This window comes from Hyla sarda, chromosome 4 (assembly GCF_029499605.1).
Source record: "Hyla sarda isolate aHylSar1 chromosome 4, aHylSar1.hap1, whole genome shotgun sequence".
Taxonomy (NCBI): domain Eukaryota; kingdom Metazoa; phylum Chordata; class Amphibia; order Anura; family Hylidae; genus Hyla; species Hyla sarda.
The window spans coordinates 268,599,245-268,625,140 of NC_079192.1; the positions used below are offsets into that span (position 1 = coordinate 268,599,245).

At 41.3% G+C, this 25,896-nt stretch overlaps 2 protein-coding genes across 4 annotated transcripts in view; both read left to right on the plus strand.

The window, feature by feature from the left end:
* The window catches only part of PTPRR (protein tyrosine phosphatase receptor type R), a 182,217-nt gene extending 177,325 nt beyond the window's left edge, over window positions 1-4,892 (plus strand). For both annotated transcript variants that reach the window (XM_056574125.1, XM_056574126.1), the window contains exon 15: window positions 3,334-4,892. In XM_056574125.1, coding sequence (XP_056430100.1) covers window positions 3,334-3,427 — 94 coding nt within the window. In that variant the 3' untranslated portion in view covers window positions 3,428-4,892. The remainder of the gene's footprint in view (window positions 1-3,333) is intronic.
* Window positions 4,893-5,269: 377 nt separating this feature from the next.
* PTPRB (protein tyrosine phosphatase receptor type B) overlaps window positions 5,270-25,896 on the plus strand; it is a 143,044-nt gene continuing 122,417 nt past the window's right edge. Inside the window, exons 1-2 of one of the 2 annotated variants that reach the window (XM_056574127.1) lie at window positions 5,270-7,025; window positions 18,196-18,591. In XM_056574127.1, coding sequence (XP_056430102.1) covers window positions 6,971-7,025; window positions 18,196-18,591 — 451 coding nt within the window. In that variant the 5' untranslated portion in view covers window positions 5,270-6,970. Of the gene's footprint in view, window positions 7,026-16,649; window positions 16,724-18,195; window positions 18,592-25,896 lie in introns of those variants that run through there. The other variant, XM_056574128.1, reaches the window with a different exon arrangement.

Sequence of the window (25,896 nt, forward strand, 5' to 3'; positions counted from 1 at the left end):
TAGCTGGTTATCTTGTTTGCAGCAGACTGTAGCTTGCACAGGTCACAGAATATGCCTGAACTGAATCTAGGAGGTGCTAGGTTTATAATGTTTTCTCTGACAGACTGGTCTACCTAGCAGGAGCAAAGCTAAGGGAGACATTCACACTACTCTGGTTAGAGCCAGACTAAACAGATTTTTGGATGCCATCTGGGGAAGGGGGGGGGGTGGACTAGGGAACTCCTCCCTTAGCCCTTTCAGAAGCTTCTGCATAGAAGCTAGCTGGCATGTGAATTGTGTGACAATGAATTACTCATCCTATACAGAATATGCAAATGTTTAAGCTATACAAGTTTGTGATACCTCAGTGTATGCTGTAATGGCAGTGCAAGATGCAAAAACACAAATATGCAAAATAACTTACTATACACCCAACACAGATTTAGGCTTTTAGCAAGAGGTTCCTTAGCCATACTACAATTCGATGTATTTGTAGCTGGGACAAGGGTACTGGGACAGTGCAGATGTGCCTGTGGCATTTAGTACTTAAAAAAGCTTTATTGGATTCCTAAAATATAAAATCTTTGGGGTTTATGTTACTTTTATTATGGTGCCATATCAAATAGTCTTTACTCATGTATACCTAATACTAGTGCTGCTATAACATTGCAATAATGTATATAAATATTTTTTGTTGGATGTTACAAGATTGATCTATATTTAGTCTAATGGTTGATTATGCGTCATGTGTTCATATTAAAATTGTACACACCCTACATGACCATGAGTTCACACAGAAACTACACAGCTTTTCCTGTCATTTCCCAAGCAGACTAAAATGTATCCTGTCCAAATGATGGTGAAAGGACACAGTTCTGCTACCACCAAGGATTTCTGAGAGATCTCCACAACGCTGACTGTGGAATCGAAGTGAAGCACTGGTTTAAAACCACTTTAGTGATTACAGTCAAAGGCATAACCTAATGATCTAATTTAGAAAAAATTAAACATTTTAGTATATATATATATATTATATATATATATATATATATATATATATATATATATATACCCTATTTGGGAAATAACATTCTCATCTCTTGGCCAAAGTGGATTGTCTTCTACCATTTTAGAGGACCTGTCCTGCATTACATAGACATTGTGTAATGCTTAGTTTTCTCCTGTGGTGGCGCTGTAGGGCATTTGAACACTTACTGCACTGCCTCATTGGGTCCTAGCAGGGGATACACTTTGTGATCAGCTTATTGTCAATGGACCTTTTTACCAATACGGGATTGTCCAAAGCTGACAACCCCTATACAGCTTCTGGGTCCCAGTTCAAAATCTATAACAGGGCCCACAAACTTACCATGTCATTTACATCTTATTGTGTGCCAGTGAAAGATTTTTGCCTCTCAGGCAACAGAAAACAGGAGAATCTGGTACCTCTGTGCCCTAATAACTTTGTTGGTAAGATATGAATAGAATAATGAAAACATAAACCAGGGCAAAATGACAGTATTGCATTGGCAGGATACAAACTGCTTCTGGTGGTAATAGAGGAAAGCTGCTGGGAATTTGGAATTCTCCAATGATTTGCCAATTTTTTTTGTTAGAATGACACACCTTTTTATATTTATATTCCTTTCATATATAATGAACACATTTGCCCAAACAGGGCACTACAGCAGGTATTGCCATCAGTGGTCAGGCTATACCAGGCTGTTGGTGACTGCCTGTTAATTCATGTTAACTCCTTGACTGGAACACATGCATGTTTCTTCAATTGGCTATGTCATTTGTGAACATGTCTGCACATTTTACATAACTAAAAGGGCACAGCCCCCAATTTACCTATGTATTCAAGAGACTTAACCACATATATGGTCAGTCGAATTGAAAATGTAAGGGGATGTAGGTGGGATTCATCGGGACCCACTTCACTTAAAGGGGTTATGCAGGAATAGAAAAACAGAGCCAATTTCTTTCAAAAACAGCACCACTTCTGTCCCTGGGTTGTGTGTGGTATTACAACTTGGCTCCATTCACTTTAATGGAACTGAGCTGCAGAACCACACCCAACCTGGAGACCGACGGGGAGCGATTTTTGAAAGAAATTAGCTCTGTTTTTCTATTCCTGAATAACCACTTTCAGTTCTAAAATATGTGTACTATGCCAATTGTGGGCAGTGCCAAAGGAAACGTCTGCCCACTTACCCTTTCCCTAGTACCAGGGTGTCAAATTATCCAGGTATGAAGTACTGGCAAGTAAAAAGGTTAAAAGGGTGATGTTTTGGAGCCTTTGGAGCCTTCCCAGTGGTCAGTGAAAAGGATAGGAAAAAGGGGACACCATAGCAAATATCGAAATTGGCCTCCTATTATGGCACCTGATTTGCTCCCAGGATAGAAGAGTCTGGTGTTTTTGTTCACTTACTTTCCATGACCCATTGGTCAATACCCGTATCATTAATTTGCTGACAGTGCAGGTCTCTCAGAGTTGTTCTGCAAAGTTTATTACCAATAGAAAAAGGAATAAGACCAACCAGGATGGGCCCTCTCTCTCCAAGGACCCACATGGTCTGCCACTATAATACATATGGAGTGCATATGTGTAAAAAAGAACAGAAAAAGAAAGAGTGCAGTAATTTCCCAATAGATAAAAGTAAAAGATTATATTCAGAACACAGGTGAGATTGCTCACTCACCTTTCAGTGTTGCGCAGTAGGCACAACACTGTGAAGCACATGTATGAGTATATAAACTCAAAAGCGGTCCTTGCAGCAGCCTTGCATCCCGGTCCCGAACATCAGTAATGGCGGTCGTGAAAATTCAAGTGGTGGAGAGGTATAAACCTTTCTCTGGTGAGGATCGCACAGCGGCTCTTGCAAGAGGCTGTCTGTCAATTATGCACAGGAGCAGCGGTGATAAAACCAAGCAGGTTTATTGGTTGAGATAAAATAAAAAACAGGTACAGATGCAGAGACAACGCGTTTCGCAAGGATCCCCTTGCTTCATCTGGTCCTGACGAAGCAAGGGGATCGTTGCAAAACGCATTGTCTCTGCATCTGTTCCAGAGAAAGGTTTATACCTCTCCACCACTTGAACTATAATACATATGCACTTGCCAGTGGTCTCTCTGCTCTTCATTACATTGCTGACTCCTTGTACCTCCCCCAAACCCCAAAACTGGTAGTTGGAAACTGTAAGTCCACATAATTATCTAGAAAATGGTTTAGCTTTTTGGTTGTTCATGAACCCCTATCAGTATTATATATCACTGTACTTCGAGCTGCATTAAGAACCTCTTGTAATTGTATCATTACTTATGATGGTTTATCTTCTTTCCAATAACAGGGGAGGAATGGTTCAGACAAGTGAACAGTATCAGTTTGTACACCATGCTCTGAGCCTTTATGAAAGTCGACACTCTACAGAAACAGTTCAGTGAAAGTCTGAGGGTTGAAGTAATAGAGATCTTTTAGGTAATTATCTGAATTACCAACCAGCAGTTTCTTGAAGGAGAAAAGTAAGCTTCATGGGCAAGATTGTAGCGTGAACTCGTAAGGAAATGTTCGGGACGTCTGACACAGTTAGAAGGACAATAGTGTGTCATTGAATGTACCTGCACTGCAAGTTTCTGCAGAACGCAATGGACGGTGTAGAAGACATACATGGGATTTTTGTATGTAACTGGAAGGTGGATATACCTTTGAAATAGGATAATCTACCGCACAGAATGTATGTACTCCTGCTCCAGACACAGTGGCTGGGTATCTAATGATTATTCAGTGTATAAGAAATAAACGTTTGCAAACTTTGTGTCTTGTAAATGGACTGTCAGTTGTCAATCTGTTAAGTGCTATTACTTATTATGTGGTGAATTTGTTTCCTGCCCACATAAGACTATTGCTGCTAGTGTTCTAAGTACTATGACTAGTTTATTTTTAATGACATAATAATATTTCTTTGTTTATATCTAAACAGTTGAGAAACAGTGAACATTTTATATGGAGATGTGGTCCTGTCCTATTAGCAGTTGTGAATTTCCAGCAGAATATATATCAGAGCACAATGTACTTTAACCAGTGGATATGTATTTGCTGTATACTGTGGGTTGTACTACTGCGCCTCTTCTCCAGATCTGAATACAGTGTATTTGTAAATCCTGTGAGTAATGTTACCTGACAACTTTCTAGCATATATTGAAACTGCAAGAAATAAAACTATCTGCAGACCAGTCACTTGGTGCCGCAGTGATTTTGTAATGCTTTAATGCAAAGGTTCCCAAGCTCTTTTTATCTTGAGTCACATTCACCTTTGAGTGACGGTCGGGAGCCACATTCTACTAAAATAATGGACGAGAGAAGTTCTAAATGTGGAGGAAACACGACATGATGAAATTGCAAACGTTTGTGGATTAAAATTCCAGTGTGGGATGTAAAACTAGTATTAGGCTATGTTCACACTGCATTTGATGTATGTGCCAGGGATGGTCCCAGTTTATATGGGAGATGTAACCATAGGGCTACATTATACTGTGTGGGATGTTATGCATCAGCACACCTTTTCTTGTTTACTTTGTTGGAAGGTGCATTAGTCTAATCAAGTGATTTACAGTTTGTTTGTTTTGTTTTGTGCTGCCTGATTAAAGCTTTAATGTACAATAAAACACAGTGTGCACATAGCCTTATACTATACAAAGTAATAGGATATGTTTGCAATAATGTCAGGTACCGGCACATTGACTCATGACTCTCCTGTAGTGAGCTAGACAGCAGGGGTCATGTGTACTGTGTGGCTCCCGAGCTACTGGTTGGGAACCACTGCTTTAATGTATAATACACAGATCCATCTATTATTAGTAATCTTCACCTTGTGGCTCTTTGTCTACAAATGTTGTGCTCATCATGCACCTTCCAGGATATTCTGGGACATGTAGTGTAATAACTACTGGACAGTCACTGGTGGGAGAGCTAAAACAAAAAAGAAGAGCGCTCCATAGCGCAAAACCGCCACTCCAGGGTCCAATTTAAAGTGGTAAAAAAACCTTACCGAAGGCGGTTGTGTGAACTCACATGCAACAATAGTCTGCGTGGATGAGAAAGTACATCTGGTCTGCAGCCTCCCCGACCTAGGAGGGCCGGTGGGGGGTATCGGTGCTGGCCAAGATTGGACACCTCCGGTGAGTAAAAGATTTTTTATTCAAATGCAACACGTTTCACTGCACTTAGGAGGCTTCATCAGGCATCTCTGATGCCTGATGAAGCCGCCTAAGTGTGGTGAAACGCGTTGCATTTGAATAAAAAATCTTTTACTCACCGGAGGTGTCCGATCTTGGCCAGCGCCGATATCCCCCACCGCCCCTTGGAAGTCCTCACCTTTTGAAAACTGGTGGGAGAGACCTGACAAGGGATAATAAACTTGACCACAACCTAATGGTGCAGATGCTTACAATGTGATCGAAGGAGTCTCTATGTAGGCCGGGCTTTAGTCCATCATAGTACATGCTATCCTCAAAAATGTCACTGTCCTTTGCTTATAGTGTGTTTTTCTATGCTTTTTCCCAAGTAGAAGACAAATACATACTTGCTGGAATATTTTGTATTGAGCTGTACTCATGAGCATGCATATTATATAGACAGATGATTGATAGTAAAAGGTGCAGTTAAGTGTTTACCTGTAAAATAAATCATATATATATATATATATATATATATATATTTCCATAGAACAACTCTACTTCGATATTCAGCAAGCCAATATTACATAAATTCACTGATAGAGAAAAGCTTTAAGAAAGATGTATACAACTGGTGAACATGAAATATGGAGAATACCTATGGCAACCAGTCAAGCTGTTCCAGCACCTGCCTTTAAACCTGCCATAACCGTATGGAGTATTGGCAGTCAGGGGATATAACATTGTTTTTATTTGCATAGTTTTTTTTATTTTTTATCAATGATATGTATTCTATAAGACAATGTTAATAAATAAGAATGTAAAAATTAAAATAGCGTGTACCATTCTGTAAAACACCTTTTATGTGCCTCTACAGTTATCATCATTGTACATGAAATGGTACTATAACAGTAAAGCGTAGTACAATTCAAGTAAAAGCAAAGACACAAAACAAAACAAAGGGAAAGTTGAGACACTGAATTATTTAAGCAATGTAAAAGGCATTGTATCTCAGGGAAATCGGTAATGAAATATGACATCATTTATACACTTGGAGGTATAGTATTTCATTAAAATATATTTTAATATATCAACAAGTATGTCACAAAATATACATCTTAGGTACGGGATTGCCTTTTAACAATACTGGTAAAAGCTGAGACTGTATACTATAATGGGGGATTTATCAAAGCGTACGCAGAAGAAAAGTAGAGCAGTTGCCCATAGCAACCTGATTGCTTGTACTCATTTTGAACTTTTTTTTAAATTATTTTAAATTAAAAAAGCAATCTGATTTGGCTGTTATGGGCAACTGCTCCGTTTGTCCTCTGCAGAAGTTTTGATAAAAGATTCCCAACAGGTCAATTCCCCATATGTTGTAGATATAGCAATGAATCTCACACAGATGGACACTACAGCACTCAGTAGAAAGCTAAGGCAAGTAACAGTTTCCTTTTTTTCTTTTCTTTTTTTTTTAAACAAAGCTCCAGATCTGTCCCAGATATTCAGTTGGAGAAGGACACATTGCACCCGCTCTGGTACAGGTTGCTGGGTCATATTAATGTGCTTGCTTTGCAGTCTTAGTTGCTCTGCTCTGAGACCTCTGTACAAGGTCCAGACACAAACAAATACACAGATATAAAACCAATGCTGAAGACTCATGCAATCTGGTGTACGGTTCCCAAAACAATTGAATAGAAGGAAGTTCTCGTCACTGACTTTTTCCCTCTGTGAAGGCTCATTTCCTTCCTAAACTTAGCTTCACTTATCTAGGTTGTTGGACAGAAGCATGGAGTAACTGCTAGGTGGAAAATGGATGCATTTTTACGTGTTCTGCTAGTGCTCTGCTTGTCTTACGGAATAACAGGTAAGTGGGGATGCAGGTGAGGGTATCTTATATAGAGGTGAAGATTCACCAGCAAACCTATGTCTGTAAGTAGTTCATTTACTGTACATCAAATCAGATGTGTCTCAAGTGAACACAGTACACTACGTGTCTAACCAGGAACTACAGCAGACATAATGATCTATGGTTGTAAAATCTGGGGCTTTTTAGAATTGTATAGCTTTATTCAAGCATTTAGCTAGTTAGGCCTCAGTAACCACAATGTAATACTGGTTATCAATGCCAAAAACTATACATAGTGTTATCCATGCGTAGGAACCATGGTTTTGTAATGTTAGACATTATGGTTTAGGAATGGATTTGAAATACAAGCAATGACTTTTACAATGACTTCTCCTAGGGTTCGGATGTAGTCACAGTGATCTATGATTTCACTATGTCGGAAATATTTGTATGGTAATATGACTAATATGATTTTGCTACAATTTTTTGTGCTTTTGTCACCTGTAGATGGCACTGCTTATTTTACAGCATGTTGATACTATGTTTTATTTCCAGTCATAACACATACTTATGTTACTCATATAAAAAAATAAACGTAAAATTAAATAGAAGGTGAACCACAGTTCTTGATTTCAAATGTTTGAGACAAACTCAGAATAGGATTTTAAGATGGCAGGGGGGGGGGGGGGGGAGAGGTAAATTTTGCTATAGCTTTACCTGATGGCCTAATACATAATATAACCAATCACACAATAAGTATCTTAGAACTATGTGTGGCGTACCTGATCCAGTATTATTTGTGTTTATTTAATTCTGTTCCTTCTGTTACATACTCATTATTCACATATATTATTGCTGTATATTGAATAGTAGTTTCAGTATGCAACTATGATGTATTAGGACTGCAGTGTATGCTAAAAATCCCTCCTGAAATGCTAGGAATATAGAATATATTCATTTAAGTACTGTACATCATTACAACAATGTCCACAAACAGTTTATACCTTCATTCTGCCACTTTCTTGTCAAGTAAATTTTCTAGGTAATAAATGTCAATGGGTGACAAAAAAATGTAATGCAAGTAAATGTCAATAGAACAACAGCTAAATCAAAAGGCTAACTTTAGAAGGTTATAAATTCCTACATAAACTGTACAGAAGTCCTCAGAAACTGAGAGCTTGTGTACAAGGTGCATTCCCTTATATAATCTGATCTTATAGGTAAATGAGCTGCTTTATATTTACTGAGATGCCTTTGGTAGGATTGAAATAAAAGTAACCAGAAATTGACTTTTCAAGCATGAAAGCTACACACGGGAAAAACTACCTGATCCAGATGGTCACTAATTACAATTGTTAAAGTACTTCAATTTCAGCCTTTCACTTGTAAAGTCCAGCACACAGTTCACATCATAGTTGTGCTTAAAAGTTTCTATATTCTGACAGAAAATGTTACATTAGTTTATGAAATATTATTGATCCTGCAAAAAAAGATAGTGATTATGTGAAGCCATTTATTATCACGTAGTTGTTTGGCTCCTTTTTAAATCACATTGATGACAGAAATCTCCTAAATAGCCCTGACCTTGAATGTTTGGGCTTGATTCAGACATACAATGTGACACACATGTTAAAATGGCAAATTAGTTAATTACCCAACTGTGGTTTTTATATTACAATTTGTGTCTGTGTTTGAACAGTCATTAAGTTTGTGATCTGTCAAATGGATGCACTGAGCAGGCTAGACACTGAGCCATGGGGAGCAGAAAAAAACTGTCTCTGTGATCTGTGCAACAAGCTAATGGAACTTTATAAATAGAGAAAAGGACGTGAAAAGATATCCAGCCTTGAAAATACCTGTCAGTACTGTTCAATCTCTTATTAAGAATTGAAAAATTCAGGGATCTCTTGATGTCAAAACAAGGTCAGGTAGATTAAGAAATATTTCCACAATATCTGCCAGAAAAAAATTGTTTGGTATACAAAGAAAAACCCATATGTAACCTCAGGAGAAATACAGGCTGCTCTGGAAAAGACAATTTGGTTATTTCAAGGATTACCATATGGCTATAATTGAACAAAAATGAGCTGCATGGCCAAGTTGCCAGAAATACCACAAAAAAAAAAAAAAAGTTGCAATATCAGAAAGAATATTATTCCCACTGTGAAGCATGGCGGTGGCTTACTGATGTTTTGGGGTGTGTGAGCTCTAAATGCTCAAGGAATCTTGGGAAAATTGATGATAGGATGAATGCAGTATGTTAACAGAAAATACTGGAAGACAATGTGGATTCTTCTGCACGAAAACTGTGCAGAGATGTTCTTGAACTTCCTAGCACAACAATGACCCTAAGCACAAGGACACGTTGACCCTTCAGTGAGCAGATATCATTGAGCCACTCTGGGGAGGTCTTAAACATGCAGTATATGCAAGACAACCAAAGACTTTGCATGGCCTGAAGGCATTTTGCCAAAATGAATGGGCAGCAAGAATGGGCACCTGCAAGAATGTGAGGCCTCATAGACAACTATTAGGCTAGGTTTCCACTCAGGGTTTTTACTGACATTTTGGAAAACTGCCACTGCAATTCTGAGCCAAAGCCAGAAGTGTATTCAAAAGGAATGGGAACTGTAAAGGAAGGATTTATACTTCTCCTTCCTACTAGATCCACTTTTGACTTTGGCTCATAAAAACTGCAGGGTCAGCTTTAAAAAAAACAACAGAAAAAACCTGTGTTGAAACCTAGTCTTACAAAAGACTGCATGACTGCCTCAAATCCAAGACTCTGCAAAGGACAACTGCCGCATGGTACAGTCTCAGGTCTGGAAAGCCAATGCCATTGAGAGCCTTACTTTTAGTGAGAACCATAAAATGAAGTCTGAGCTTTCCAGAACCGCAGAAAAATACAGATATTGTACAACGCAAAGTCTTGAAAAAGATGGCAGATACAGTGATGGGGACAATTTGGAATAAGTACAAGAAACAAGGCAGTATATCCATTTTGACAACATGCGGTCATTCAAACCACAAAGCAGGCTTTAAGAAATAGTTACAAATATCAGAGACAGTCCTGTTCAGCAATGGGGAATAATTAAGTAAAAATAAATAAGATGAAGCTTGGAAGGAATATATACCCCCAAATACACAATACTATCCGCTTGCCACTGAAATGCTATCCCCTTGCCGCTCCAAACTTATCAAACTCTTTTTGAAGTTCTTTATTGTTTGACCACAGTTCTCTCTGCTGACACCTCTGTCCATGTCAGGAACTGTCCAGAGCAGGAGCAAATCCCCATAGCAAACCTCTCCTGCTCTTACATGGACAGATGTTTCAGCAGAGAGCACTGTGGTCACATAGGAAGCAAAATACGGTACTTTTTAAACAGTTAAGCAATATCCATCAGGTCATTTACCACTGCCCTGGATCCACTGCACACAAGAGAGATATATGTAGTAGAGGTACAGGGATAGGTAAGCCTAGCCAAGGCCCTACCAATTTTAATAGTGTGTTCATACAAAAAACAGCGATACCTAGCTGAACCTTTGCTCCCTGTTTTTTTTTTTTTTTTAAACTCTTGCTCCATGCTGAACAAGGACACCCCTGACCACACATTTCAATGCCTTCCATTGTAAAAGGAGCGCTGTAGAGTCCAAAGCATGCATATGTAAGAACTCCCTGATCTTCTGGGCCGCCACATCCCAGCAAACTTAATCACGGAGCAGAGACTTGTTCAGTCTCCAAATCCATTCCCTGGGTACCATCCCTGGCAGACTAAAAGTTAAAAAGACTGGAGTATGGTTAGAGCATACAGCAGTACCAATAGAATCCCAAGGAGTTAACGTTAGAGCAAACTGAGCAATAAGAAATATGTCCAATCTGCCATATGTATTGTGAGCATCCAAGAAATTAGTAAAATCTTTATCTCTAGAATGCAGAATATGCCACACACCTCTATCAATCTATGCAATCAGAGGACAGTAGAAACCTCTGATTGTGGAACCAATGAGATGTCCAGGGAAGCGTCAAATCCCAAATTAAAGTCCCCTCTAAGCAAGAGAGTACCTTCTACAAAGGTGGAAGCCTACTGTAGAGTAGAGCAAAAAGACCCACCCGGACGGACTTTGGGTAAGTAAACATTACCAACAGTGTAAACTTGGCCCTGGATCTCCAATTAGAAGAAAACATAATGCGCCTTCTGTATACATTAGAGAATCAAAACGCCTGGGTGGAAGTGACTTATATAGAGTAATGGAGACACCATGATTTAGCTGCAGGTTTCGAGTTATAAACCCATAAGCTATACTGATGCAATCACGAAGAAGGCACATGATTGGTCCGAAAATGTGTTACCTGCAGGAGCAAGATGTATACCTACTGCTGATGAATTGCATGGAGCACCTGAATGTGTTTCTCTGGAGTGTTGAAACTTTGGATATTTAGGAAAGCAAGCTCCATTGCTGCCCTCGCCATCGTCCACCGCAACAGAAAAGTAAAAAAAAAAAGAATAAGGGGGGGGGGGGAATAAAAAAATAAAAGAGTTAGGGGGAAAAGGGTTAGGGGAGTAAAATGACTGGTAAAATGGAGAAACATAAAACAAGAATGAAGAAGAGAAATCAAAAGAGACGAAAAATGGAAGCCACAGGCCAAGTGCGTGTCAGAAGGCTGTGCTGGAGGTTTTATAAAACCTCCAGCACGGCGTTCTGACACTCACTTGCCTACTACCTCTTGACAAAGCTGCAGCATGTGGTGAAACATGTCGAGGGAGGCAGAGTGTTAAGTTTTAAAAGCAGTACTCACACAATCCAGGCGAGATGCTGTGGTCTGTAGCCACAGAGCCTATGGAGAATATACAGAAGGATCTGAGTAACCTTCATACAAAAGCGATGTACTAAGGAGAGTGTGAGACTATGATTTTAACCCACTGTGTGTAGATTTCAAGTTAAAAGAAAGGTTAAACTGATTTTAGTTTATGGTAAATAAAGGGAATTTTTGGATCACCTGGATGGTGATCTATTGGAGAATATAAAGTATTGAGACACCCTCAATAAACCGATCTCAAACAAAAAAATATATATAATGTTCTTTATACAGCTCTACCGCTTCTCACCCAGGGATATTATCAATAGACCCTGGTGAGGAGAAGCAGAGTTGTATCGAGAATATCCAGAGCTCCGCACATCACATTGTACAGTAACATTTTCATTAACCCAGAACAGATGGCGTCATGGCAAGAAAACCTAAAATAAATGGGGCACAAGTCATTAAGGACAGTTTGCTTGACACACATTGAACCAGAAATCAGTGGCATTGAAAGTATATATACCTTACAAAAGATTGGCCTAGCACCACGAACAATAACGCACATACAAAAATAAGTCTAATCCTGCTGCATGACACAGTGATAATGCTGAAATATATATCCCCTCAATAGTATTAAAAGCTATTGATATTATATAACAAAGTAAGTGAATCAATACATAAACCCTATGGGTACATAGTACAAAAACTATATAGCAACTAATGTTTTAGGTTGCCCCAATGGCTATGGCTGGACAGTAATACTAGTATTAGTATGTTGATTTAAGGGCTATAGACATGGACCTACCAGGGGCCCATTTCCACTCAGACACATGGTTTGGATACAAATAACTATATAAAGTGGCATATGAAATTGAACGCAGCCCTGAAAATTGTCTGTACTGTATACTCATTTCTTTGGTCATGTACCATCCATGTACATTATCCCTGTACTGTGACAATATTATAGTTTTTTTTTTATTCTTGTGATGTGAGGTCACAGATAAATGCAGGCATTGTCTGTGCTATGATATAATTACTTCTGTATAGGGGCATCATTATGCGTATTATAAGTTATCCCTGTACTGTGACATCAATGTGTGTATTACCCCTGTACTGTGGCATCACTGTGTCCATATTACATCACCAATGTGAGGCCTTAGGCTGTGAAAGAGCGGCCTCTGCCTTTCTCCTGTAGTGCCTGCCCATTTTTCAAATGTTTTGGAAATATTTCATCAAATAAGGGAGCTTTATCAACTGGTGTGCACCTACAAAATTGTGTGTAATGTGTTTTTATGTTGCACATTGACTTGTGCAGAAATCATCATCTAATTTTGGGCTATTATATTTCTTGTGCGCTTCCAGGAGGCATGGTAACAGATGCACTGGTTGGAGTGCAGATTTTATCACAAAGGTACTGCACAAAGGTACTCCAGTGACAAGCTGGCATAGAAATGTGTGGGAGCTTTTCACCCCTTTCTCCACTATCCTGGGGCTTCCTGTCATTTGCGCAAATTTATAAAATGATGTCAACCACCTAATGAAGTTTAAACATCAACTGGGAAAACCACTCACTTGGCCAGCAGGTTTTTCATTGCTGAAAAATATGTGTTGATAAATTACCACCATAGCGATATAGTGCCGAGGACAGTAGGAGATTTTTTTTTAAGGAAAATGTCATTTCCCAGTACAGGACATGGTCCTGCACTACACTTAGGCCCTGTCAGGTTGAGCCCCTCAGTGACCTAAGGCTCTCCTGCAGTGTCTACCACGCTGTTACTATTGTGTCATTTATTGTCAAGTCTAAAGGACCTGTGAGAGGTCATCTAAAGGACCTTTGAAATGTCACATGTTATGTTTATGTTATCACATGTTACCCAGAGGGCACCAGTTTCACACATGACCCCCAGCTTGACCAATGGGCTTTGGCTCAGCCCCCTCTATATAAGGGGGCAGCCATTACAATTCTCTCTCTTCCATCACTTTCTTGAGACCAGCAAACACCAGACATCTCAGTGCTAGTGTCCAGTACCTGGTAGGCCTCTAATATACAGTCATTCCAGTAAGTCAAGTCTATGTCTGTTGTCACTAGTACCTATAGTCAAGTCCAGTCTAAAGTCAAGATTCTAAAGTCTATCACAAGTCTAATTGGTCCCAGCAAGCTGCGATGCCCTTCTGTGTTCCTGGCCACCTCTCTGGGATTCTGGCCTAGCTGTAAAGATAATACCACCAGTCTTAACTCAGTAAAGCCTCTGTTAAACCACAACTTGGTTGTGGACTCTCCTTTCACTGTCTAGCCATTGGAATGGCGAAGATACCGTTTGTGTGGTTCCGGTACCCAAAAACCACTCTGGAGTCACGAACATTAGGGGTTAATAACACCTTGCCCCTGGGGTTAATACCATCTTGCCCCATCCACCTACGCTGCTACACCCTGTGGTCCCGCCATCACCGTGGGTCACCACAAAAGCAAAGAAAAGCATTTAAGCATTTGGCAGTGGATACTTTGGATAACTTATCTATGGGAGAGAAAAGCTGTGGGGAATTTGGATACTAAAGCTACAAGTATTTGTAATGTGAACTGTATGCTGGACTATTCTATTGAAAGCTCTGGGATTAAGACTGCTATTTGGTATATGCGGAATGATGCAATACAAGACATCGGGGGAGATTTATCAAAACCTGTTCAGAGGAAAAGCTGCTCAGTTGCCCATAGCAACCAGTCAGATTTCTTCTTTTATTTTCCACAAGGCCTCTACAAAATGAAGAAGGGATCTGATTGGTTGCTATGGGCAACTGGGCAGAGAAATTTCTCTGCCCAGGTTTTGATAAATCTCGCCCATAATCTTTGTTAAACAAAGAAATATACAAACAAGAATAAAAACATTAAAAAGACCTGCAACAGTCAGACTGCACGACTTGCTGAAGAAGAAAACAATACCACATGAATGCTGTATTGCACATATAGGCCCATATTCATCATTCAGTAGGAATCCATAATTGTCTGTTTTTCCAATAACAGCGAATCACAGCTCAACTTTCACTTTCCAAAAGTTGGTTAAGATATGAACGTTGAGCTGTGATTGGTTACTGTGGGAAAAACTAGACAATTCGAGTTTCAGGCTGATTGATAAATCTCCCCCATACTGTCCTACTATTGCACCAGTACAGGTAATATACTGCACATATCGCACCTCTACAGTTATTCCAATAACTATTGGAAGGATTAAGATTTTTTAATAGAAGTAATTTACAAATCTGTTTAACTTTCCGGAGCCAGTTGATCTATAAAAAAAAGGTTTTGCCTGGAATACCCCTTTAATGGAGTAAAAAGACGTTCACTTACTCCACTTTTCATGAATACCCCCTATGTCTTTGTATTGCATTACATGTCTCGGTGTCCATTGTTAGGTTTTTCTGTTTAAAATCTGATGACTCGGAGAAGCTTAGATTGATATTTTGAGCCATATGTTTGGTTACATATGCTGAATAATGTTAAAACATATCATTTAAAATAAATATACTTTATTCCATTCAGATTCCACATAGATGAGTTTTCACTTTTAATATTAGGTAGCTGATATTAGGTATCTATTTTATGCTTTATCAACCTCATTCTGGCAAAGACCTTTTAAATTATATCCAAAACCAGTGGGAAGGTCATGTGCCTGGTTGACATTGCCTGACATTCTCATAATTCTCCAATTAAAGAGAATAATAGGGGGGTATTTATCAATTTTGCCTGTTGACAGTTTCTTTTTACCCTTTTTTTTCACTTTGGTTTTCGTGGACATCCACCAAATTTATCATTTGGTGCAAGTTGTTAGTAATTTTGGCTGAAATGTTGAAATCAGCTGTTCACAGCGCCTTTTACACAGAACTTACCGCCACAGAGGACGCGCATTTTACCCTGTAGAGCAGCCATTTCGGAGTCCCTCCTGCAGTATATCAGCAAGCGACATGAGTTATTTTCTTTTGTGGGGTTTATAGCCACCATGTGAAATGGATTTTATTTTCAACTTGAGTAGTTTTTTTTTTTTTTGTTACTTTAGTGCAGTGGTCTTCAACCTGCGGACCTCCAGATGTTGCAAAACTACAATTCCCAGCATGCCCGGACAGCCGTTGGCTGTCCGGGCATGCTGGGAGTTGTAGTTTTGCAACATCTGGAGGTCTGCAGGTTGGAGACCACTGCTTTAGTGCTTACCTTTCCTGAACCTGTGTGGCCATGTCCAATGCTGGCTCAACGGAGGGTGAAGGTTCCTCAGGATAGTATTGAGCAGCCCTTTTTAATGTATTTTGACGCCTTTACATTTTCTTACATTGCTTAGTGTGTTTTACATGTGCAAAATCTCTTGGCGGTGATTTGCGCCAAAAAAACTGGATTGCGCCAAAGATCGATTGGCGCAAATTATGAATTACTGACTAAAGTTGAAATCACACACAGGACCTTGTGATTTTTATAAAGTTGTAAAAATGACAGTGGAGAAGATGCACCAAACTTTGGCGTAAAAAAGACACTGCGCCAAAGTATTGCGCCAAAGTAACGTTAAAAAAGACACATAAATCCTTTGATAAATACCCCCCAGAGTGTCTATTGTTCTTGAGTACTTTCTGGAAAGTTTTGTTGTTTTGTTGCACAGCAGATCTGTCAGAGCTAGCAAAAATATTTAAAGGCTATAGGCACCTTTTTCCATAGGTCTATGTTAAAAGTTTTGCTTGTAGAGCTACAACAATCTGCTACTGTATGAGCTCTATTTTCTCTCTATCCCTTTACACAGCTTATATGATTCTCCTTTGTACACTGCCTTGTATCTGTTCTCCGTTCTCTCTACAGCCGTCGCGAACTGCCCACTAAGGTTTATCTTCCTCGGTCTACTTTCTGAGCCAATTCCCTCTGATGTTATCTCTAATACTTAGGGTATGTTCACAGTCATTATACATTTATCACCAATTTTGTGTACAGGTGTTAAATGTCACTTGTAGGAGATCACCTTTAAGGAAAGTTTATTATAACCTTAGACTAAAAAGCACACAAAATAGGGTATAATTGTTACTAAGTAAGAACGCAGAGTCATCATTGGGTTAAGCTATACTCATGAGCCCAGTGCTCACCCACCTTTCTTTTCTTCTCACGACCCCCTCACCATGTATAAAAAGACATCAGATATATCAGTGATGACTGTGGCATCTAGGAGTATAGATGGAGGATAAGTGGTTAAGTTGACTGTGGCATCTAAGTGTTAAATCAGGGGTAAGGTGGTTAAGCTAACTGTGACATATAGGTGGTTAGATGGGGGTTAAGTAGTTAGTCTTACTACGCTATCTATGTGGCTAGGAGAGTCAGTTTAAGTGTTTAAGATTACCCTTATTTGACCCTAATATGACCCTTCATTTTAGTACATTACATATCATTTTCTCATGTCCTCAAGGGGTAAAAATAAAGTAAAACAAAGTTTTGAAAAATATAAAAAAAAACAAAAAAACCACACAGACACACCCATACTCATTCTCCACACTATTTGCAGGATCCGAGGAAAGTGCAAGAGTGTGCCAAAATGGGTTGCCCAAATTCTCCTAATAAAAGATTTCATTACACTGCATCCAATGTGTTGATTACAGGAGCCTACAGCAGAAGTGCTTATAAAAGAGCTGTTTTTTCTACGTGCTTGTACACCTGTCCGCAAACGGGTTTTCAAACCCAGACAATTTAATGTATCCCTTAATAGGATTCATTAGTATATGTTCAAGTACAAATTTTAGATAGCGGTCTTGACTTTGTGATAAATAAGAGTCATGAGGCTGGCCTGAAAAACCTGCTGACAACAGCAAGGGGTGGTTCCGGATAGCTTCTGCCTGCTCGACTTAATTGATAGAGCTTTCCCTATAGCCAAAAAAGACGAGATTATCATTCAAGGTGGTGAGGTAGGGGCTGCCCTAGCTTGTGACATCATAGCCCCGCCCCCTCATGATGTCATGCCCCCTCCCATAGACTTGCTCTGAGGGGGCGGGGTGTGATGTTATGAGGGGTGGGACTATAACGTCACGAGTTCCCGGCACCGGCTCTAAGCATTCAGAACATTTTGGTCCAAACGCTGAGCAGCAGAGTACCCCTTTAAGGACTTATATGTGTATTATCAATTTAAATAAAATAGCTGACTAAGGGTAGGGTCACACGTGCCTTACTTTGCTACATATTTGCTGCTGTGTATTTTCATACCCATTGAAATCAATGGGTAGCAAAATCCACAGCCAAATACGGAACATATGACCCCACCTTAAATTAACAATGAAACCATATAAATATTACTATGAAGCTAGCTGAGAAATTCATGAACTTTTTTTTGTCATTGTGTATATAATATATTCATGTTTTCCATTTTACTTTTACAGAGAGCTTTTTAATATACCATGACCAGAAGAATGTTTGTATTAACACTGGCAAGTTTGTCAGCGTTACCAGATGTAATGCGACATATCGAAGCCAGCACTGGAAATGGACAGAAAATGGAACACTACATAATGTCAAATCCTCCATGTGTCTGGGCATCTCTTTTGCTTCAGCATCGCACTCTCGTCCGGCCATTCTTGTTGACTGTGCTAAGGCTCCCACATGGACATGCCATGAAAGTGAACAACTTCTAGAAGTGGCAAATACTTCTCTATTCTTAAGAAAACAAGGCTCAAAGGTCATTGTAAAAAAAGGAAAAAAATACCCTAATACCTGGAAAAGAATGGAAGTGGATACAAATGGAAAAGTTGCAATTGAAAGTATATGTTTAAATGAAGGTGAGTAATATTAACATGCAAAATCAATCACATACAGTATATTAGGATGATTAATCCCCAACATAGGCTTTAAAAGCAATTTTCTCACAATAGTATCCTATGCAGTCATATTATCTATCTATCTATCTATCTATCTATCTATCTATCTATCTATCTATCCATCCATCCATGTAGTAATAGTTCAATCAAAACCATAAACCTTCTAGCAAGTACTATTTATGTATTATACAAAACCTGGCACTCTAAAACACAAAAGACATATAAACTAAAATAAAGTGAGATAAATTATAACAAACATTACATAACAATCTTCAATAAGCACTATGGGGGGTATTTACGAATAATGGCTGTGGTATGTGTTTTTTTTTTTTACTCCTTTTTTTCATGGGTGGCTTTATAACTCACTGCACCAAATTTACAAAAAGGTGCAAATCAATAGGTATAAACAAAAATAAAGTTAGATAAATTATAACAAAAATTACATAACAACCTTCAATTAGCACTATGGGGGGGGGGGATTTACGAATAATGCCTGTGGTATGTGTTTTTTTTTACTCCTTTTTTTCATGGGTGGCTTTATAACTCACTGCACCAAATTTACAAAACACTGCACCAAATTTACAAAAAGGTGCAAGTCGGTAGGGGGCGCGTCCCTACCTTGTGGTGGTGGGATGGAATTGTTGCACCTGCTCATGCAGCCTTGTCCATAAGTAAACTTAATTTTACCAAATATCAAGACTTATAAACATGGCCTTCCTAACCATATTGAAAAATGTTTAAAAAAAAAAAATAAATAAAGTTATATAGGAAATAAAAAAATAAATACACACATATATATATATATATATATATATATATATATATATACATATATATATATATATATATATATATATATATATATATATCTCTCGTATATACTTGAGTATAAGCCGTTCCGAATATAAGCCGAGGCCCCTAATTTCACCCCAAAAACCTAGGAAAAGTTATTGACTCGACTATAAGCCTATGGTGAGAAATACATCATCCCCTCCTGTTATCATCCAGACCCCCGTCATTAACACCCCCATCATCATCACCCCCATCGTTATCACCCCGTCATCATCACCCTGTCATTATCACCCTCGTCATCATCACCGTGTCATTATCACCCTCGTCATCATCCCCCTCGTCATCATCCCCCTCGTCATCATCCCCCCCTTCATCATCACTGCCTGTCAATCCCTTCATCATCATCCAGACCCCCCTTTTGTTTTCTACTCACCTCCCCAGTTGTTGCTTTCTCGGTGGGAAGGAAGGGTGAGCTGTTCCGGGCCGTCCATCTTCACCGCTCCGGGCCAGCCACGGACTAGTGATGTTGCATTGACGACGACGCGCAGGGACGTCCGTGCGCAGCAGATGTCCGTGATGTCCGGGGAATCCCTGCACGGTGGCCTCAATGCAACGTCACTAGTTTGGGGCCGGCCCGGAGCGGAGAAGAGGGCCTCCCGGTGAAGACGCACAGCCTGGACTGACTAACCCCCCCCACCGCACGGTCCCTGCAGCATAGATGGCCGAAGATGGATGGCCTGGCCCATCCCCTTACAGCTATGCCAGAAGCTTTTTTTTGTTTGTTTTCATTCACTCGAGTATAAGCTGAGTTTTTAGCATGAAAAATCATGCTGAAAAACTTGGCTTATAGTCGAGTATATACGGTATATATATATTTCAAGTAACAAGGTGATCTGCTTATATTAAGGAGTAATTTTAACAAATTGTTGTAATGTGTGTTTTCAATGCCACTTTTTTATGAAGGTGATTTGCGCCTTTTTAAAGGGTTTGTGCCAATTTTTTTTTTAAGTTGCATCTTAATTAATTCCTGACCACTGCAAAAACCCGACTGAAAACACACAGACAACAGTCAACCAAAGGAATGTGCGTAAAAGAAAAGGCGCAAAGAAAAGGTGCAAATATTTTGACAGAAAAAAGGGTAAAATGCTTCATAAATACCCTCCATATTTTTTGTAAAAAAATACTACCGATGACCACTTTCAGATCCAGCACATACCATTGCAAATTTGGCACAATTTAAGCCCAAACCTCTTGCCTGTTCTTTTAGATGGTCACACTCCTTTTTAAAAATAAGCACACATGGCACACACAAGACAAAATTCTTTTTCAACCAAGCTGGCATAAAGTACACAAAAAAGTTTTGAACATCCTCCCTATTGTTCATTAACGTGAGTAATCTTTGTTGAAAAGGAAAACCAGCTGTCTGCTGTCCTTTTTAGCAGAGGGCCACACTTAGTGTAGCTCTAACTAATAGAGGGGCCCCAAATTGGAAGCTTCTGCTATATAATATACACATTATTTTGGCCAATTATTATAATTTTTTTGCCACTATACAAGATTATCATATATCTAGTTATTGTTACTGTTGCTCACGAATGTTCGCAATGCAAATGCGAATATTCGCGAATATAGCACTATATATTCGCAATTACGAATATTCGTATTTTTTTTTTCACAGTACACATCACAGTGATCATCCCTCTCTGCTTCCGGCTTGTGTGGTGTAAAAAAGGCTCTAATACTACTGTGTGAGACTGGCGTACGAATTTTCGCTTATGCAATTTTACGCATATGCTAATTTTTGTATATGCTAATTTGCGCATATGCGAAAATATAACGCGAATATTACGATTATGCGAATTTAGCGAATATATGATGAATATTCATCCATATATTCGCAAAATATCGCAAATTCGAATATGGCCTATGTCGCTCAACACTAGTTATTGTTAGAATAAATCCAGAAGAGCAGAACTTTGCTAATCCTAGGTGAGAAAGTACTGCAGCACTCCCGAAAGTGCCACACTTGAATGCATGAACCAGAATGTGGTCTGTTGTGGCAGCTCAGCAGTAAATAGGCCTGAGCCATAGCCATATTTGCCATGTGGCAAGATGAGTATTGTCTCCCTGAAAGGCGACATGTTCCATGGAGTGTCTGTAATCATACTGTCTAGCAATATTTTCTTCCCACCACTCCACCACTCCAGTTCTGTACTGTTGGCATCAATGACTAATATATAAAGGTATACAGTTCACTTTGCAGGTACTAAAGATTCTCCCTCATGATTTTCAATTGGGGCAGGTGTGGCAATTTTATTTCAGTTTCCGCTTTAGGCAGCAGAAAAGCTAAAGTCCCCCCTGGGCTGGGCTACAGTACCACACACAACCTGTGTACTGGTGTGGTGCTGTTTTTGAAACAAAGCAGACGGGTTTTTCAAATTTTATACAACCCCCTAAGTCAGTCACGTTGGTATGTTTTCTCTTCTGATTCTTATATTTATTGTTTGTCAGCTTTTCTCATTATAACATAATTTACTTGCTTTTCTCATTTATATTCAGATTAGTACAGAACCCTTTACTGTATGATAAATATATTCGTGCCTTTCCTTTTAACAAGACTCTAAAAATTAGTTTGAAAGTTTGCCAAAAGGTCTTCCAACATTTGGCACGTACCATTTCCTGTGGAAGGAAAGGCAGGTCCTCTTCAGCACACTTGCTTAGACACTCTGCTATACTGGGATTGGTATTTGCCAAGGAAAGATCTTTGCTTACACTGAGCAAGTGCTAAAGTAAATTAATCATTACAATGGTATTAACGTCTTCAGTCTTAAGCAGAAGTAGATGGTCCGAGAGCATAAAAATGCTATAAATTCTACTGATTATCATTAATAATAAAATGTTTTGATGTTTTGTCTTTTAAAGATCAATGTCATCATTTCACTTATTGTGCTGCATAAAAAATTTAGCTTTCACTAGAGGGTGTTTTATAAAAAGAACCTGAACCTGTATTATTCATAAGTATGTTCTCTTTTATCTGACTAAAGCACATGGCTTCCCAAAATATGTCCATGCCATCTACCTGTGTCTGCTGTCTGGTTTCTATGACTTTACAAGTGATATGTTATCTATTTACACAGATGGAAAAAATATGACTATATATATATATATATATATATATATATATATATATAAACTGTATGCACAGACAATCAATAGACTAACACAGAGCACATTTATTTTGTAAATACGTACACAAAATGTATTGATTTTTCAGGCACATTATTTTAATAAAATACAAATCAAAATATATGGTGTGAACATAGCCTTAGACTGCTTAGTCTAAAATCACACTGTTACGCCTAGCGCTCCGGGTCCCCGCTCCTCCCCGGAGCGCGTACGGCGTCTCTCTCTCCGCAGCGCCCCGGTCGGTCCCGCTGACCGGGAGCGCTGCACTGTCATGGCCGTCGGGGATGCGATTCGCACAGCGGGACGCGCCCGCTCGCGAATCGCATCCCAGGTCACTTACCCGTTCCCGTCCCCTGCTATCATGTGCTGGCGCGCGCGGCTCCGCTCTCTAGGGCGCGCGCGCGCCAGCTCCCTGAGACTTAAAGGGCCAGTGCACCAATGATTGGTGCCTGGCCCAATTAGCTTAATTGGCTTCCATCTGCTCCCTGCCTTTATCTGACCTCCTCCCATGCACTCCCTTGCCGGATCTTGTTGCCTTGTGCCAGTGAAAGCGTTTTGTGTGTCCAAAGCCTGTGTACCAGTACTTCTGCTATCCACCCTGACTACGAACCTTGCCGCCTGCCCCCGACCTTCTGCTACGTCCGACCTTGCTTCTGTCTACTCCCTTGTACCGCGCCTATCTTCAGCAGCCAGAGAGGTTGAGCCGTTGCTAGTGGATACGACCTGGTCACTACCGCCGCAGCAAGTCCATCCCGCTTTGCGGCGGGCTCTGGTGAAAACCAGTAGTGACTTAGAACCGGTCCACTAGCACGGTCCACGCCAATCCCTCTCTGGCACAGAGGATCCACCTCCTGCCAGCCGGCACCGTGACAGTAGATCCGGCCATGGATCCCGCTGAAGTTCCTCTGCCTGTTGTCGCCGACCTCCCCACACTGGTCGCCCAGCAAGCCCGACAGATTGCCCAACAAGATCACCAGCTGTCGTACTTGACCACCATGACTCAGCAACTCCAGTCGCAGCTACAGCAGATTCAGTCTCAGCTACAGCAGCAGCAACCATCTCCTCCGCCAGCTCCTGCACCTCTTCCGCAGCGAGTGGCCACTCCTAGCCTCCGCCTGTCCTTGCCGGACAAATTTAATGGGGACTCTAAGTTTTGCCGTGGCTTTCTTTCGCAATGTTCCCTGCATTTGGAGATGATGTCGGATCAGTTTCCTACTGAAAGGTCTAAGGTGGCTTTCGTAGTCAGCCTTCTGTCTGGAAAAGCCCTGTCATGGGCCACACCGCTCTGGGACCGCAATGACCCCGTCACTGCCTCTGTACACTCCTTCTTCTCGGAAATTCGAAGTGTCTTTGAGGAACCTGCCCGAGCCTCTTCTGCTGAGACTGCCCTGTTGAACCTGGTCCAGGGTAATTCTTCCGTTGGCGAGTACGCCATACAATTCCGTACTCTTGCTTCTGAACTTTCCTGGAATAATGAGGCCCTCTGCGCGACCTTTAAAAAAGGCCTATCCAGCAACATTAAAGATGTTCTGGCCGCACGAGATACTCCTACCAACCTGCATGAACTCATTCATCTAGCCACTCGCATTGACATGCGTTTTTCTGAGAGGCATCAAGAGCTCCGCCAGGAAAAAGACTTAGATCTCTGGACACCTCTCCCACAGTCTCCATTGCAATCTGCGCCTAGGCCTCCCGCCGAGGAGGCCATGCAAGTGGATCGGTCTCGCCTGACCCTGGAAGAGAGGAATCGCCGTAAGGAAGAGAATCTTTGTCTGTACTGTGCCAGTACCGAACATTTTTTGGTGGATTGCCCCATCCGTCCTCCACGTCTGGGAAACGCACGCTCGCACCCAGCTCTCGTGGGTGTGGCGTCTCTTGATGCTAAGTCGGCTTCTCCACGTCTCACGGTGCCTGTACGGATTTCTTCTTCAGCCAGCTCTTCCCTCTCAGCCGTGGCCTGCCTGGACTCTGGTGCCTCTGGGAATTTTATTCGGGAGTCCTTGGTGAATAAATTCCGCATCCCGGTGACCCGTCTTGTCAAGCCACTCCACATTTCCGCGGTCAACGGAGCCAGGTTGGATTGCACCGTGCGTTTCCGCACGAAGCCCCTCCTAATGTGCATCGGACCTCATCATGAGAAAATTGAGTTTTTGGTCCTCCCCAATTGCACTTCTGAAGTTCTCCTTGGACTACCCTGGCTTCTACACCATTCCCCAACCCTGGATTGGTCCACAGGGGAGATCAAGAGCTGGGGTACCTCTTGCTTCAAGGACTGCCTTAAACCGGTTACCAGTACTCCCTGCCGTGACCCTGTGGTTCCTCCTGTATCCGGTCTCCCTAAGGTCGTTATGGACTCTGCCCGCCTTAAGAAGTGCCTCTCCCCCCCTCCCAGTCCAGTCAGGCAAGCCTCGGTGCCTCCTCATGGCCCTCGTCCTGGTGTCACACTGCCCCGTGCCAGGCCTCGCCCTCTGCCCTCCCTCCCCATTCCCACTCCTGCTGTACTGCCTGCCGTTGAGGAATCCCTCCATCCTTTCCCGGTGTCCTCATCCCAGGGGAGGCAGTTACCGGACAAAGAGAAGGGGAGACCTAAGGGGGGGGGTACTGTTACGCCTAGCGCTCCGGGTCCCCGCTCCTCCCCGGAGCGCGTACGGCGTCTCTCTCTCCGCAGCGCCCCGGTCGGTCCCGCTGACCGGGAGCGCTGCACTGTCATGGCCGTCGGGGATGCGATTCGCACAGCGGGACGCGCCCGCTCGCGAATCGCATCCCAGGTCACTTACCCGTTCCCGTCCCCTGCTATCATGTGCTGGCGCGCGCGGCTCCGCTCTCTAGGGCGCGCGCGCGCCAGCTCCCTGAGACTTAAAGGGCCAGTGCACCAATGATTGGTGCCTGGCCCAATTAGCTTAATTGGCTTCCATCTGCTCCCTGCCTTTATCTGACCTCCTCCCATGCACTCCCTTGCCGGATCTTGTTGCCTTGTGCCAGTGAAAGCGTTTTGTGTGTCCAAAGCCTGTGTACCAGTACTTCTGCTATCCACCCTGACTACGAACCTTGCCGCCTGCCCCCGACCTTCTGCTACGTCCGACCTTGCTTCTGTCTACTCCCTTGTACCGCGCCTATCTTCAGCAGCCAGAGAGGTTGAGCCGTTGCTAGTGGATACGACCTGGTCACTACCGCCGCAGCAAGTCCATCCCGCTTTGCGGCGGGCTCTGGTGAAAACCAGTAGTGACTTAGAACCGGTCCACTAGCACGGTCCACGCCAATCCCTCTCTGGCACAGAGGATCCACCTC